Genomic DNA, 16,829 nt, shown 5'->3' with positions numbered 1-16,829 from the left:
ATATGGAAAAATTTCAATTACAGATAAAACTGTTCGAGTAATATGTCCTTATTGTGAATTAAAGATCCTGTGATCCTCAGCTCAGATCAGAGAACTGACATCCAGTGGCCTAAATACTGTAGTAAGAACTTAAATGCATCCTAGGTGCAAGCAGCAGAATCGCTTCTCATTCCCATTTGATCTTTTCCAAATGAAGCTCTGTCACTGCAGTTGATGGACACAATTTAGGTGTTTTCTAGAGATGTGAAGATGCACTCAGCATGGGTGGGGTTTTTTAAACGCATATGATGTGGTTCAGTGGTATGAATGAAGCACTTGATCTGTTGTGGAGCAGAATGAGTGCATTGAGTGAGAGCAGCAAGAGCTTTCCCATAATTCAGTGGGGAAAATGGGACTTGCTGTATCAGCAGGTGTTTGTCAATGAACAGTAATTTTTGTCTTATTAGTGACACACAGTTGAAGTATAGGTTGTTTATCTGTTTATATTATCTTCATCACCATGGTATACAAGCTCCTGTCCTGTTGGCCCAGATGATGCCTAGGTTGGATAGAAAGACTTAGCAAAGATGCAGCATGTTTCTCAGCCCCATTGAAACAGTTAATTGTCTGTCTAGCTGTGTGACAATTTCAGCTTCAATGAGGGGGTCTAACAGACTGAATGGAAGGGAAGATAGTTCAGAATGAAAGGCCAGACCAAGGGACTTCAAACTCTTCCCTTATGTGGTGATCATGACTTCGTCTTGCTTTGGCATCTCCCTTGACTGAGACTGAAGGAGGTGAGTGAAATTCTGACTCACATGGAGTCAGTCTTATCAGAAATGTTAATGCATAGATGTTGACATTGTTTTTATACTACATGTATAAAAATTTTATACATATATGTGAATGTAATGTCTATAAAGTGTGTGTATAAATCCATGTCAATAGATACCAATTTATCCAAAATAAATTCTATGAGGCTAAGTTTTTACTAGTCCTTCTATAGAATTAACTCCACTTCTTTCCTCAGTATATTAAGTAATGGGAGTCTTGCATATTAACGCTAAGCCTTATTTCACTGGGTAGACCCATATTCCACACTACAGCTTTGTTTCTCCTTTTTGAATTTTTGATACATGTGCACAAGTTATTTTGGCCAGGGAGGTGAGGGCTGCATTACTAATATCTATTCTGTGCTTTGAAGACCTCACAGCTGAAACAACCAAAAAGGTTTTTACATGTTGAGGTGAGTGTTTTGTTGGCTAGATTCTTGCTCTCTGATGAATGGCTTGCCCGCTCGCTGTCCAGTAACACCATGCCACTGACATGGGACCAAGCCATTGTGCTACAGAGCTGATGTGATTCAGAGCACTCTGAGTGACTTGATCCCTTGAGCCTATGAGGTAGGAGACCTGAGGTGATCAGAGAGAAACTGCCTGAGGAGAGGAGTGGAATGTGGATTTGTTGCCAAAACAGGTAACCGTGTTTTGTTCTGGTGTTTTGTTTTTTGTTTTTTTTTTTCTGGATCATTAGCCAGACTGAGGAAGACCTCAGTGAGGTTCAAAAGATAATGTACAAAGTGAAGTGATGAACTTTATGGGCCACTGGAGAAAAAGGAAGCAGGATCAAGCTCTATATGACGGGGTGCTTGTTCTATAAAAACCGAAATAAGATGGGGACTGAACCCTCCAAGCAGCACTGTTAAGTCCTTTTGAACCTCCCGTTATAACATAATTCTGTTTTCTGAGGCCATAAGAGCAAGAGCTAATTGGCTATGAGTTTGAGCCCCCACACTGGAGCAAATCACTGATGGTTCGTGCTCTTTATTGTCCTGGAGATGTATTTGATCATATCAGACGGGTCCAGATCCTGAATCCTAGTAGTATAACGCAGAGTCGGGGGGAGGGATAGCTCAGTGGTTTGAGCTTTGGCCTGCTAAACCCAGGGTTGTGAGTTCAATCCTTGAGGGGGCCATTTAGGGATATGGGGCAAAAACTGGTGATTGGTCCTGTTTTGAGCAGGGGGTTGGATTAGATGACCTCCTGAGGTCCCTTCTAACCCCGATATTCTATGATTTATTGAGTCCTAAACCCAGTCTGAGGCTAACAACTGGTGAAGGAGAAGCTGGGGAAAAGAGTCGTGTACCCAGCCTTCTGAAGAATACCTTTCCTCCCAAAATTAAGCCAAGTGGCAAGTGTCCAAGAGAAATGGGCGAGAAGTTAAGGTGAGCCAGACACACAGAGTAAAGTGCCACAAAAGAAAAATGTGTCCCAGTGCAGAACCCTGGGTAGTGGTGTGTGACCATCCCATTGGGCTGCTGGAAACACTTTCCTTCTAGTCAGGGTAAAAGAGACCCCCAAAACAATGACCATTCAACAAAGAACACTATTTCTACCTGGACACTCAGGATACTAGAGACCAATGTTTCAAAAGCTGCTTCTGAATGTCAGTGACGCAGGTGCTAAAAACTGCGTAGATGAGTGTGCAGGTGCAAATGGAGACACTGGCTTAGAGCTCTTCAAATCTTGGCCCCATTTGGTCCAGGGCACTTAGCAGTGTTTGCAAAAAATGCTAGGCTGCATCTTAGCAAATGGGTAAATGCACCCACCTCCAAATGCAGCCAATATGCACGTTACAGGATGCCACCCGTTGCCAGTCTGAGACAACTGGCCATCTTCCTGAGTAATCCACAAAGGCTTTTCCTTCTCCTTTACTGGCAAAGGATAACAAATTTTAAATCACCAAAGTCTCGTTGACTTTTTGAGATGTAGCCTCCTTCATGCCTAAATCACTTAGGCTTCTAAATGACCTAGGTGTTTTGAAAAATGCTACCCAAAACTTTTGAGGCCTGCAGGTCTGAGTCTACGAAGTGCTGAGCTCCTTCAACTTCCACTGAAATTGGTAGGAGATAAAAGCACTCAGCACCTCCCCAGGATCTGCCTGGAGGAATAAGAATGAAAACTTGCAGCAAGTATTGCATAGAGAGGAACTTGACTAAATCCCCTTCCCAGTAGAGGAAAATGTTAGATAAATTGATAGGGAATCCAGGCTCAGAGAGAGCGGTCAGGTTCTGTTTCAGGCTCCAGTATTAAGACCATTGTAAAGAATGATTACTTCAACTATTCTACTTCCAGAGCATCATCTTTCTTGGTTCCCTTTTCCCTTGCCTCACCACAAAAATCTGGCTAATGTGCAGATGGCAAAAACAACATCAAATGCATGTACAGTACCATTTAAGATTTAATGATGCATTTATGTCACTGGGGCTAAGGTTGTGCAAACATTTGAATTGGAAATCCCTGGATATCTGTTTGCATGGTGACAGGGCTGGATCAAGGCTTTTAAATAACTACAGAAATGTACTAGCAGCCAGGTGTGCAATGGTTCACCCTAGTTCAGGAACGTCAGTGTAAAGAAAGGTGGACACATCCAAGGTGAAGAAAGCCAAATATACTTGTCAAGTCAGTTTTCCCAGCTTGAGTTAAGATGTGAAATGGCCTGTTACAGGCACAGAGCAATATTCTCTCAGCATAGGGAATGTGAACTCATCACAAGTGTGATGGGAATAAAAGGACTGCATGGGCGCTAATTAAACCTCCCATTCCTTCCTCAGAAATCAGTTTCCTCATCAGCCCATAGCACTTTGCATAGGAACAAGGACGCTTCCAATGCACTTTTGAACTGGTCACCAACAGCACTGAAATCTAAATATGGGCTCAGACTAATCTTTCCTAAGTATAATGAAAGCTCAAGTTTTCAGAATAGCTATCTACTTTCCCATGTCCATTTTCCATTCTAGTTTATAAAGGTTCTTCCTCGACTTCAGTGTGAGAAGGCTCTGGCCCATAGGCCAACATTTCCATCAGTGACTACTAGTGACTTCAGGTGTCCCCAGCCATTTTTGGATGCCTAACTTGAGACACCCTAAAGGAGCTTCATTTTCAGAAAGTGTTGAGGGCTCACATTCTAAAGGTCAGCCCCATTCAAGGTGTATTGTATTGGCTCCCAGAATCTGAGGTATCCATAATCATGAGTCACTTTGGAAAATCTTGGCTATGGTGTCTAGGCTACTAAATAACGATCTACCTGTCTTGGTACTTCTGTGGCTTCAGCACTTCAGTAATAATCTGAATATCTCATAATCAGTAATGAATACTATCCTCACAATACCCCAATGGGGAAGGGAACTGTCCTTTATCCCCATTTTACAGAGGGGAACTGAGATACAGAGAGACCAAGTGACTTGCCCAGGATCATGTAGGAAATCCGTTACTGAGTCAGAAATTTAACCCCAATCTCCTGAGTCCCAGTCCAGCATCCTATCCCTTATACTGTGAGAGGACAGAAAAGAAATGGAGCTCTCCTGTTTAAATGCTTGCCATTTCTGCCCATTTTCCACTTTCCAGTCACTGTGGAGATTACAGGCTTCTTTCAACTGAGCATGTCCCTCTACATTGTTACCCATTTAATAGCACTAAAGACCTCTAATGTGAAATGGCTTGCAATGTTATTTGCAGTCATCAGTCAGATTGGGCTATTACCGTGACAACCACGAGATGTACCAGTGAGGAGAAGAGTAATTCTTCCCTCCCCTACCCCCACCCCACTGACTGAGGAACTTTAGGGAGCCCACACTTATGATTTCATTATGAAATTTTTAAAATCTCAAGCTGTCTTTAAATGTATGTTTACATTTTTCCCCCAGCACCATCTGTTCTCTGTCTGCTTCAGCATAAAACTACAAGGAACTAGCTAGATCAGGGGGCTGCTTTTTACAGAATCCTTTAATGCTTTCTAGTGCATTATGACCATTGACACCTGCAGTAGCAGCCGTCTAAGGACTGACTAATGGCTTCCTGTATCTACTTTTAGCATTGTCTGCTAATATTCACTCTTTTTGAAATGATTCCCGGCTGTTGGAGCCTTCCAAAGAGTGTGTCTTGCCAGACTTAGGGATATGAATCCCACTCTCAATTGCCAGGTGGCTTTTAACAGCTAAGCAAAAAAGCTTTTCTCACCCAGCAGAGAATTTGCGGATGGAGTTTGAGAAACATTAAAGATTTATTTAGGATTCTTTCACAGCCCTTACACACAGAGCATTTCAATATATATGGCCATTTGTTGACAGAAATTATTACATCATAGTTGAACTTAATAATATGGCATCTGTTCAAGTAAGATGTAGCTTGATTGCTTTATCCCCACATGACTCTAAGCTAACAAAACAACCTGTTTTGTAGCAGGCACTATTCTGAAACCCTCCATCACGGAAGGTCATGAAAAGAGACATTTTTCCTCTTCTTAAATTTTTTTTTTGTATTGTTTGACTCTAGCACTTGTGAAGGGTGTTGAACTGACACCCACAGAACCTGAGATCTTCTGTGTATCCCCAGAACAGGAACTGTATTTTTCCCACATGGCTCTGTCAGTATAACTCAAATCTGGCCCAGCAGAGGTACTCCTCGTAGTGGGAGCAGAATTCGTTCTCCTTGGCCTCTCTGAGACATCCAACAAGGATGCCCTTTCATACTAACCGTGATAGTGAACACGGGGACCTGAACTGAGCCCCCCCCCCCCTTCCATTTAGCCAGAAAACAGGAAAGAGCTTGTTTTAACCACCGCAGTTTAGATTCTGTAGAAATTATTTGGGTCCAATACAAAAGTGGCACCTTCCAAAAATATCTATGTTGGGGTTTTGTTTTTTTTTTAGTCTACACCATGTTGCACAAGCTTGAGGACAAAGCCATTTGGCACTGGCTGGCAGTAACCCATAGCTGTTGTCTCCAAAGGAAGCAATGGTCACAGGAAGTGACAACTGTCCCTGCATTCTAGCAAAGAAGTTTCTTTACTACCCAATAATGAGATAGAAAGTGCACCCTATCACTGTCAAAATTCATACCTTTTTGTACCTAACCAATGTGCTATAAATGAAAGACCAAACCATTCATTTTAGAAAGTATATGCCTTCAAACAAAACTGTGTCTGTCATCATTACAAAACAGCTTTCCCATGTACTGCTCTACCGCGGTATCCCAGCAGCACAGTTTGTGCCTCTACTTAAAATAGAGAATAACTACCCTACTTCAAATCCGATTGTGTCATAACAGTGGGCAAATGTTGACTTTTTAATGGTTGCTGTTGTACTTCAATAACACTTACTATGACATTGTTGGCTTATAAAATGTTGACACTGTTAAATGGTCAGACACGTGCTGCTTAGTTCTGACCCCAATCCTTGAATGGTTACTACTCGCTGAAAATGTACATCATTCAGAGATTAAGCCATTACTGAGTAGAGCTAGGCAGATAATAGATTTCCCATTTTGCAGCAAATTCCATGATTTTGAAATTTCACCAGTTCCAAAACAGAGTGAATTTTTTTTAATTTCCAGAAAAATGAAATTCTGAAAAATGTCATGGTTTTTTAGACACCTGGGGCATCGTTTTGATAAAACGGAAACATTGCACTTTAATTCTGACTATTTAACTTTCTTCAAACTGTTTTTATATAAAAACACTATTTCGTTTGGAAAAGTCATTTTGAAATGAGAAATCAAAGTGTGTGTTTGATACTGAAAATACCTAAACAGGATGTTTCAACATTATTGAAATGCTTCATCTAATCTTTTTAACAAAATTTTGTCAAAGTTGGCATGTTCTTCAAAGCATTTTGATGAAAATGGCATTTATTTTTTGGGGGGGGGCATGGAGGAAGGTTTACTATTACTATGTATATTGCTTTTTCTCTACTATCCTGCAATATCCTTTTTAGCACTGAGTATCATGTGGCATGCTGTCTGTATTGTCACATGGATAGAATGTTGCTTTCACGCAGTGGGCATGAGCCATGTGACCAGCAATCCTAATGCCACTGTGCTCTACAACTGTACAAGCAAACGTATTTTCTGTTGATGTTTCTTGACAAATTTGGTTGTAATGCTACTTTTTAATAAAATGCCCTAAATTTCATGGCAATACATTTTGGGTAAATAGTTTTAATTAAAATTGTACCATTTACATGCACGGCGCGGACACCTCCTGTATTTATTTCTGCTGTGGAATTTGTTCCAGACTAAATCTTGGGTTTTTTAATTATAAGAGGATAAATACAATAATTGAAGTTTTCTTAGGTAAGAAATTGGAGCTCCCCGGAGTTTTTTTCTTTTATTGCTTTTACCTGTTTAACTCCAAACCAATGCAATTTTTCTAAACAAACATTTGACACTCCATTACTTTGCAATATGAACAGGTTCCTTGTGTCTGCATAGGGAGGTTTATTTAATTTGGAAAAGAACCTAATGGTCTTATTTGCAACCAAACATTGTGTTTGAAGAGACTGCCCTCAAGATGCTCTCACAGCTATCAGTGACTTTAAAAGCAAACATCTGTAAATACAAAGAGGAGCCTAAACTGGTGTGTGTTGACATGTAGAAGACCCTATGGATATAACAATCTGTCTCATCATATGCTGACTCCGTATTATGTTATAACCATTATATGGCCATATGGATTAAAAACAAGTTTCTTTAAAAGTCCATCACTACAGAATTGCATAATGAAATGTAACGGCTCCAAATACTGTACTGGATAAATAATACGAATTTTAAACAAATTTACAAATACACACGAGTGAACATTTTACATTCGTATACACAGAAGTACATAACCCTTGACCTCCAGGGGAATATTCATATCCATGAACTCTCACCACCATGAAGCAGAGTTGCATAATCAGACCCGTTCGCATATGGGCTGTAATCACAGTAATCCTAGACACAGTGGGATTACTTAAGGACAGCGCTCCAGCCCACTCCAAATCTAAATTTCATGACACTGAAGCTAGGTCTTCAGGGGAGAAATCTCTAAAAGCAGCCTTTAGCTTTGCTCCCAGAACTGCAATTTGGAGTGACTGAGCACCCAAAAGTCCAGAAGGTGCAGATTCAAAACAGCAACTGAGCACAGGTCAGAATTTTGGGATGCACAGAACATGATTGCCAAAAGTTCACACCCAGAACACAGGCATACAGTTTGGGGTACTCACGTTGAGGCCACTCTGAATTTGATCCTAAGTGTTTTTATTTGGGAGGGAGGAGAGGGTTGGCTTTTTGTTTTTTTGTTTTTTTGTTTGCACATGTGAGTATGCGGTCATCCACTGTCCTGATACCATATGTGTTTTATACTGCATTCCTAAGAAGTTTCCTGTCCCATGTTGTGATTTCCTTCTGTGTACATGTTTGAATATCTGAATATTAAACCTAACAAAGGGGAATATGTTGGGGGGGTGGGGGTGGGGTTGGGGGTGTGTGTGTTCTTTTCTTCTCTAACAAGTCAGGAAGGGTTAAAAGTGAAGGCCTGCTTAGTCAGAAAACTGGATGTAACCCTTTCTCTGTGTCATGTGTAACTTTTTGCATAAAATATACTTGAGTTGACAACGATCTAATTCCTGCCGTGGCGTTCTTTGTCACAGGTCTCCACAGAACTAAGAATATCGAAAGCAGCCTCCCTTCCCAGGATGGACCTGGTCATCAGTTTTTTTTCTCTTCTATTTGTGATCTCTCTTGTACGCACAGGTAAGTTTCCACCCAACAGACAGTATATAAATAACAGTATTTGTAACTCGGGAAAGTGCAGCTGTAGGTCAGGTGTCTTTTCAGCCCTTAATCCAGTGTCTGCAGGGAGCTTCTAGCACGAGCAATGTGCGGAAATACATAACAGAATCCATTTCCCAAGTTCCCCAGCCTCCCTAATTTAGAGCAGCTTTGTTAAAGGCAAAGGGGGAAACTACTAAGCAGTTGAAAATGCTATGTGAAGTGAAGAAGCTGAATAAGACAAGTTTATAAAATAGCCCAAGAGCTGTTGTTCTGAGACGTGCTTTGAGCCTTTTATTGCATTGTCCTAGCTCTGCCCTCACAGATAGAACACCAGAAATTATGGGGAGAGCTAAAAAGCCATCCTGTCCCATGATGCTTCCTCAGTCCTTCTCTGGGTCTTGCTGGTAAAAGCAAAAGCATTTCATGCATTATGTTCAGCCTCTCCAAGCTACTTCTCTCCTCACTGTACTTTTCTCTCTATTCTATGTATGGTGGATTTGTTTGACTTTTTTTAGTCCCCCCCACCCCCCAATTTAACCCCCAAAGCTATCATTAAGCAACAACATGAGGTACACTGTCATTGCTGTGCTTAGGGAATTTTAGGCACAAAAGAAAACTTAGCTAATTCTGCAGAGTGCCCTGAAGGGGAGCTGGCATCTGAGTGCAAAAAGACCAGGAGATTCATAGATAAGTCTGAAATTTCATCTGTGATGCAGTAAATGGGTACTAGAGAGCCAGTTAACTCTTTAGCTGTTTCAGTCCTTCTGTGGCTGACAATGGATGTCTTGCTGGAGAACACAAACTAGGATTGGACTGTAGAGTTTCTGCACTGCTCCTGGAATGAATGGGTTAAGAAAGGAGCTTGGACCTTTAACTCTGAATGATCCTGGCTTTTGCTAATTTAAATCCAAGTCATAAGAGTAAATCCCCTCCCCCTAACTTCTGTCTACTTCTCTGCCTGTCGTTAGACTATGAATTCCTCAGGTCTGGCGTCATCTTTTCTTGAATGTTGGAAAAACACCCACGATAAACAAATAATAATGAGCTGACTTCTACCCATCCAACTTAGCCTGTTTGGAAGTTTATACCTTTTAAATTTGACTCAAATGTCAGTGTCTGTGACTGATTTTTATAATCTTGATGTGAGCACACTTCCAATTCTTGTCCTTCGTAGAATCCTTGATCATTTCTTTTGACTGTTGTCTATTCAAATTAGTGTTGTTTTCAGGCATCTGGTTACAATGCAAGTTCCATTTACCACCTGAATTATTTATCTTTTTCAGTCTACTCTTATTGATTCTACATGTCTGCCAGTAGAGATCGGGAGCCTGATTCTGATCTTTTCTTCTCCAGTGTAAATCAGGAGGAATACCATTGATATCACTCCAGTTTGAAACTGGTGCACATAACTGATTTGAGCCCTGGATATTTTTCAGTATTTGAATCACTGCTCAACAATTATTGGCATTCTTTACATAGAAATGCAGTGATCAAGTCAAAGAACTCCTGTAGATCCAGGACACATGTTGCACACATGAAATGTCACTTGCTACCCTGGGTAACTGGCCCTTTGGAATCTCAATAGAGGATGTCCTTAAGAGACACCAAACCAATGGCTGATCTACTTCTATTGTTTTAATTAAGAGTTGGAGTTGATTTGGAATCTAACAGGAAACTGAATGCAGATGGACAGATTTTGTTCAGGATGTTACAAAATTCTAATTGTCCTTCTGGTTTTCTAGTGGCAAAAGAATACAGAATATATAGCTCCCTAATTGTGACAATATTTCTTGATGTCAGCACTAAAACATCTTGACAGTGAGAGAGTCTTAAAACTGATCCACACTGGCTGCTTTGTCCATCAGTTGGAATGTATTTGTATCCATTACAAAAACAAAGACCTTCTCATTGGTCTAGATGCCTTGCAAGAAGTCCTGAACCCCTTGAGATTTGCCATTGACTTCAGTGGGACTAGGATTTCACCCCATACCCATTGTCCTAGATATTCTGTGGTCTTGCAGATTGACCTATTACCCCAACAGAGTTGCATTTTTTTTTTTAAAAGGGAAAGAACAACATGTGAATCGCACTGGGCAAAGTACCAAGAGCTGATGAGAACCTGCAACTCCCATTGATGGGAAAGGGTTCATTGTTCAAACTCCCCGTTGTCCTCAATCTTCTTTAATTAGGAAGTTTGTAACAGTCATGAAATATTCTCACACACACCCCTCTCTTGTTGAACTAGAGTAGATGTGGGGCTAATGTGTTGGGTAAGATTAAAGCAGAGAAATATTTTATCTTGTAAGATGAGATGCCCTTGGATTTGGTACATGAGCACAGTTGAGAGGTATGTGTGTGGAGACCAATGATGTGCAACTCTTGAGTGGGTGGATCCTTCTCTTTTTTTCTGAAAGATATAATGAAGCCAACCATTCTCTCATGAGATTTCTAGCTCTTCCTGGCTTTGGCCAGACTTGAATCTCCCTGAGAACTATCTTGTTATGGTATTTAAACCACTCATGCTTCCCGTCCCAGCTGAGGAGCAAAGACTGTAGAAATGTATGGCTTTTTTCCCCTTTAAGTTTACCAGAACTCACAGGTACTGTTTTGGCATTAGCTTGTGTTTAGGTGACTGTTCAGGTTGGGTCTTTTCTCCTTTTTCATTTGCTCCCTAGAGCAGACACCTTTGTGCAGCTCGTGACAGACTGCCCACATTATAGCTGGACATTGACAGGCAGAGCTGTAACATTAAGGGCAAAATCCTCCCCTTTTCTCTACCACTGTCTTGATGCGGTGGGACCAGTGATGTTTTGCTGTGCAGGGTAGTAAGGTGTTTTTTGTGCTTTGAGTCCAGCATAGCATGTTCCCAAAGATATCGTTCATTTTCCCTTTATCATGACCCAAATACAGCCCAATCAAGGTGGAACATCTTTGCATTTCAGGGAAGAGGCATCCTCTTCGAATGTAACTTATCGAGCATGACAGTGTCAAGGGCATAGATGTGGCATTTTCTTTCTTGAGTGAAGCCAAGATAATTTTATCTCCCTTCATCTCTATCAGCAGAAGCAGCCTCAGCATGTCCTGATCAGGATCCTGAGCTGGAACCCTGGAATGCTGGTCACGATGAAGATCAACACATTGAAATCTGCAAAGGGAGGAAGCTCCTTCTCTCTTCCTCTGCAACCGTCCACTCTATCCACATTACAGATGGAGGTAAATCCTTCTGCCAGCCTGAGACCCAAGGCAGGGGATGAGGACTCTCCATTAGGTCTACTTAGATCAGCACATATTGGTACAGGGACAGCTTCCTGCAGGGTGCTCTGAGTTAGAGCAAATATTGGATAATGCCAGTTCAGTTTCATACCAGGGTGGGTGGTGGTAGGGATGATATCCACTCTGGGCAACTAAGAGTAGCTTGTTTGTCCTCTCTGGAGAATTGACAAAAGTACATCAACTTGCTTAGTAGTTCTAGTCCTGCAGTTTCCTTTGTAAACCCTATCCTAGTAATTTGCTGTACAGATAATGTCCTAATGAAGCAACGCTAGTCTTAGGATCTCAGGACAAGTCAGATATGTGTTTACTCTTTGTCTGGAAGGACGGTATCCTATTTTGTTGCTGATGACTGCTAGCATTAACCGCTTTTATTGAGCATTAACTCATAAATCCTCATGCAGTCTCCTATTCAGTCCTTCTCCATGCAAAACTCCACTGACTTCAGTGAGTTTGCCTGAGTAAAAGCCAAATAAATACTTTAGGATCTGGCCCTAAAGCAGTTTTGGGGAATATGTTTGGCATTTCTCTCTCATGTAACTGGGAAAGCTGGCCCTGCTTTTTGCACAGTCGCACCACTAACTCTGATGACTTGCTGTGTTTTAAAACTTCATACCATTATTTTTTCCTTAGGAAAGCTGGTAATTAAGGACAATACACAGCCTATAGTTTTGCGAACTCGACATATATTGATTGAAAATGGAGGAGAACTACATATTGGCAGTGAGCTATGTCCATACCAAAGTAACGTGGTGGTCATCTTATATGGGCGGTATGTACCTAAAGAACATGAATCCCCTAATTTAGTGCTAGATCTCTATATTACATGTTCCATTTCACAATGCAGAGATACAAAATAATAATCGCAATTAAAATTTCACTGACATTAAACATAAATCACCCATGCAAACAATGCTTTGTGGGAGGCTTCTTAGCCTATTGAGATGATTAACTTTACAAAACAAAAGAGAAACTTTGGGACCTGGTTTTGAGTCCTGTTTGACACATCACAAAACTGCCACATATTTCACAATCAATTGATCTCATTAGCTGTCTTGCTCAAGAGATTTTTGTAGCCTATCCATTCTTTCAAATATTTTAAAGTCCCAGGAAAAAGGCCCCACATTTCCATTATTTTCTTGCAGTTACCTTGGTCTGAAAATGTTCATGCCTAAATGGGACGGGGGGAGAAGGGAGGGAGAGACGCAGAGACACAGACAGACACCCTGATGTAGCTCAGGAATTGCCCAGCACTCAAGTGCACACCCACTCTGGAGTGTAAACCCAAATTTGTATTGTCTTGTGCTGCACAGAAAACTGTACAGTTTAAGCTCGTGAAAGTGTCTCCGTCCCTCAGTGTGGAGGAAGATCTGCACAGCTTTTTGCCCCCAGTTATGAATTGCACAAACTGGTTTATAGAAACCAAAAACAAATTTACTAACTACAAAGGATAGATTTTAAGCGATTATAAGGCATAGCAAACCGATCAAAGCAGATTACTGAGCAAATAAAGCAAACACGCAAACTAAGCTCAATACACTAAAGAAACTCGCTTCAAGTAGTAATTTCTCACCCTAAATGTTTTAAGCAGGTTGCAGAGTTTCTTACAGACAGACTGATCTTGCTTGCAGTTTAGAACTCCAGATATTCCTTTCACAGGCCTGACACCTTCTAGCCTGAGTCCAGTCCTTTCTTCCCCAGATCAGTTTTAGGAGTTTTCCAGCAGTTCTTTTAGGCAGGTCTTTACTGAAGAACCAACCTAGATTAACTCACTTCCCTACCTTAAATGGGACTCACATATGGTGGGAATCCTTTGGTTTTCCCCGTTAGGTCCCCACCACTATTAGTGGAAAAATACTAGTGGGTCAAGATGGGGTCCAGTACCAGGTGACATGATCACATGACCCTGCAGTGTCAAAGCAGCATCCCAGGAAGCTTCTCAGGAAGGTGGGAGATCTTCAGAGTCCTATTGTTCTCCCTAATGGCACATCCAGGCTGATTGCCTACTGTCTGGTGGGCGTTCCCCAGGTGTAAACACAGTTGTAGTTGTTACATAGGCAATATTCTTAATTTCAGATACAGAAATGATACATGCATACAAATAGGATAATCATAGTCAGTACATCATAACCTTTCCAATGATACCTCACATGATCCATCTCGCATACAACATATCTTAGTTATGCCATATTCATGTCATATAATATCTCGATGAAGAATATGGGGCATAGTGTCACAAGAGGTAACTCGGTCAAAGAAGTACTCTTCACTTTTGTGCAAAGTGCTCTAACGTTTCAAGTTGGTCAATATTACTTTCTATTCACTCAGGCCTGGTTGATACACCACTTTTGTACTGATGTAACTACTTCAGCTAGGGATGTGGTTTGCGTTTTTTAAAAAAAAAGTTCTACAGTTACAACCTCTAGTATGCATGCAGCTATACCAGCATAGCATATTCCCCTTCCCATATGGGAAAAGCTATCCTTGTGTAAGCCCATTTATACCAATATAACTGTATCCACAAGAGGTGTGTTGTACTGCTTTCCTACCAGTACAACTTTTGTGTGTCGACAAGCCTCCAAATGTAGTAGTGGAATGTAGATAGTAATCTAAAAGAACAACAAAGTAGTGATGATGAGTCAGCTGCCATGTCTGTCCTAAATTGTCTCTGACCCCTGTTGTTAGTGGTATTTCAGACAAAGAATTTATTTTCTATAGAGTCCCAGCATTTTGCATTCCTTAGGATCTCTTGAAAGAAATACATTCTAAACCATGTTGTTTCCTCTCCTGTTGGGCAGTACCAGCACTTGGTGGGAGGCTTCTTGTTGGCTTGATGGTAAAATATTCTGATTCATATATGTGTGTATTTTTTACCCTACAGAGCAGATGAAGACATCCAGCCAGATGCTGAGTTTGGCCAAAAATATATTGGGGTCAGTCGAGGTGGAACCCTTGAGATCCATGGTGAGAAAAAGTTGTCCTGGACTTTTTTAAACAAGACTCTTCACCCTGGTGGAATGGAAGAAGGTGGCTACTACTTTGAGAGAAGCTGGGGCCATCGAGGTGTCATTGTCCATGTTATTGACCCAAAGACAGGGGCAGTCATCCATTCAGATCGGTGAGTCAGTTTAGAGCCATCAGTACCTGGGAACTTTTGACATTACCTTGAAAGCAGCATCACCATCAGATCCAAGACTGGCAAAGGCAATTTCCAGTGACATATTTATGTAGGTCTCATTGTATGCCTCACTATAGCTCTTCTCAATTCCATAGGCTCCATAACCAAAGTAGGGCCCAATCCTTCAAGATGATGATTGACTTCAACTCCCTGCAAAGTCAGCAAGAGTAGATGGTGCTCAGCACCTTGCAGGATCGGGCCTTTAATGTGGTTCAAAGACAGTTATACCCAGGGCTTTGGAGCGGAGCCCGGAGCTAGAGCGCAGAGCAGCTCTGGAACAGTGGAGCTGCAGGTTTTTGCCTGGAGCTGGAATGGAGCCAGAGCACAGCTCCAAAGCCCTCAGCAGTTTACCCAGAAACTTCCTTTCTTATGGGTCATTAGCAAGTACTAGATTTATTACATACAAAATCATTGTTTATTTCTTTTTGTGGTAGTTCCTAGGAACCTTAGTCGTGAACCAGGACCCTATTGTGCTGAGAGCTGTAAAACACAGAACAAAAAGATGGATTGGAACCTAGCAAGTTTACAATCTAAGCTAACTAGTATCCAAACCAGGTCCTGAAGAATTGCCTCAGACAAACCTCTCTTTGACTTCAAAGGGGATGCAGAGTTGTTGGCTGAATTCCAACTGAAGCAGCACTGTAGTCTTACACCAAAAATAAGTGATGCATTTTTCATTGTGTTCACTTCAATCAAACTGGGTCCCTTCTCTACGAAAATGTTACCACAAATTAAGACAATTAACAGTTTTAAGTACTTGAAGCTTTAAAAATGTTTATGAAGAACTGCTGATTGTCGGGGGTTTTGTCTGAGAGCTAGTTTTTTTTTTTAAAATGCAGGCATGCATCTTATTTCTAATACAGTGTCACAAAAGGAAATGACTGCACAATAAATAATGTATTACTCAGAGTGGCACGCTTTGTTTGTTTAATTAGGATAAAAAACAATCGAGCAAACAAAAAGCACCCAACAAAAACAAAACACCATCCTAGAAATTATATCCGTAAGGAAGAAAAAAATGTTTATTCTCTCTTCCTACATACTTACCTATTTTCTTACTTTTTTCACCTGCCACTATTTCTCAAACGAGACCATTATTGTTACAGTTTTGCTGTTTCATTATCTAGATCTTAAGCAATTCTCTGAATTAGTTTTATGGAAAACCATAATGTATTCTTTTAAACCAAACCAGTATAATCATCATTCCATTTCACTATACTATTAAGTAGCACTTTTGCAAGGGATGATATCTTTAGCAATACAAACCTGTAGATCTCCTATAGAATACCTGTAGTGTGCTGCTCCCTGGTGTAAATGCTTCTTTTCTTTCCGTTTAGGTTCGATACCTACAAACTGAAAGGGGAAAGTGCCCGTCTTGCCCAGTATTTGAGAGCAATTGACAATGGCATGATCCTGTCAGTAGCGGTGAATGATGAAGGGTCTAGAAACTTGGATGACTCGGCCAGGAAAGCAATGACCAAACTGGGCAGCAAGCATTTCCTCCATCTTGGGTTTAGGTATGTGCCTGTTCTGCCAGCACAGAGCCCTTATTATGCTTTTCATGTACCCAGATAATTCCACTCCCTCAAAGGCACAGCATTCTTTCACGCTGTGAAAAGTTTTCCTTTTTTCTGTGCGAACTTTTAGCAGTTAATTAAATAGCCTAAGATGCATTCAGTGTCTATATTGGGCATTTTTATTAGGAGATTGAGGAGTAACACATGATTCACGTTAAAAGGCATGTATTTTTCCATGATAACCCCATAAGTTATCCATTCTTGTTTGTTTCCATGCCATACCCTAGGGATTTA

At 41.0% G+C, this 16,829-nt stretch overlaps 2 protein-coding genes across 3 annotated transcripts in view; both read left to right on the top strand.

The window, feature by feature from the left end:
- Window positions 1–8,502, top strand: part of LOC140895014 (cell surface hyaluronidase CEMIP2-like) — an 84,752-nt gene extending 76,250 nt beyond the window's left edge. Inside the window, exon 21 of the mRNA XM_073304100.1 lies at window positions 8,447–8,502. Within this exon, the coding sequence (XP_073160201.1) occupies window positions 8,447–8,462 (16 nt within the window). The 3' untranslated portion in view covers window positions 8,463–8,502. The remainder of the gene's footprint in view (window positions 1–8,446) is intronic.
- The window catches only part of CEMIP (cell migration inducing hyaluronidase 1), a 67,907-nt gene continuing 59,544 nt past the window's right edge, over window positions 8,467–16,829 (top strand). The window contains exons 1-5 of one of the 2 annotated variants that reach the window (XM_073304101.1): window positions 8,467–8,549; window positions 11,631–11,783; window positions 12,474–12,612; window positions 14,722–14,958; window positions 16,356–16,535. In XM_073304101.1, the coding sequence (XP_073160202.1) occupies window positions 8,492–8,549; window positions 11,631–11,783; window positions 12,474–12,612; window positions 14,722–14,958; window positions 16,356–16,535 (767 nt within the window). In that variant the 5' untranslated portion in view covers window positions 8,467–8,491. The remainder of the gene's footprint in view (window positions 8,550–11,630; window positions 11,784–12,473; window positions 12,613–14,721; window positions 14,959–16,355; window positions 16,536–16,829) is intronic. The other variant, XM_073304102.1, reaches the window with a different exon arrangement.

Source organism: Lepidochelys kempii, chromosome 10, assembly GCF_965140265.1.
Source record: "Lepidochelys kempii isolate rLepKem1 chromosome 10, rLepKem1.hap2, whole genome shotgun sequence".
Lineage (NCBI taxonomy): Eukaryota > Metazoa > Chordata > Testudines > Cheloniidae > Lepidochelys > Lepidochelys kempii.
Note: the sequence above shows the minus strand (reverse complement) of the source record. Positions and strands in the feature narration are given on the sequence as shown.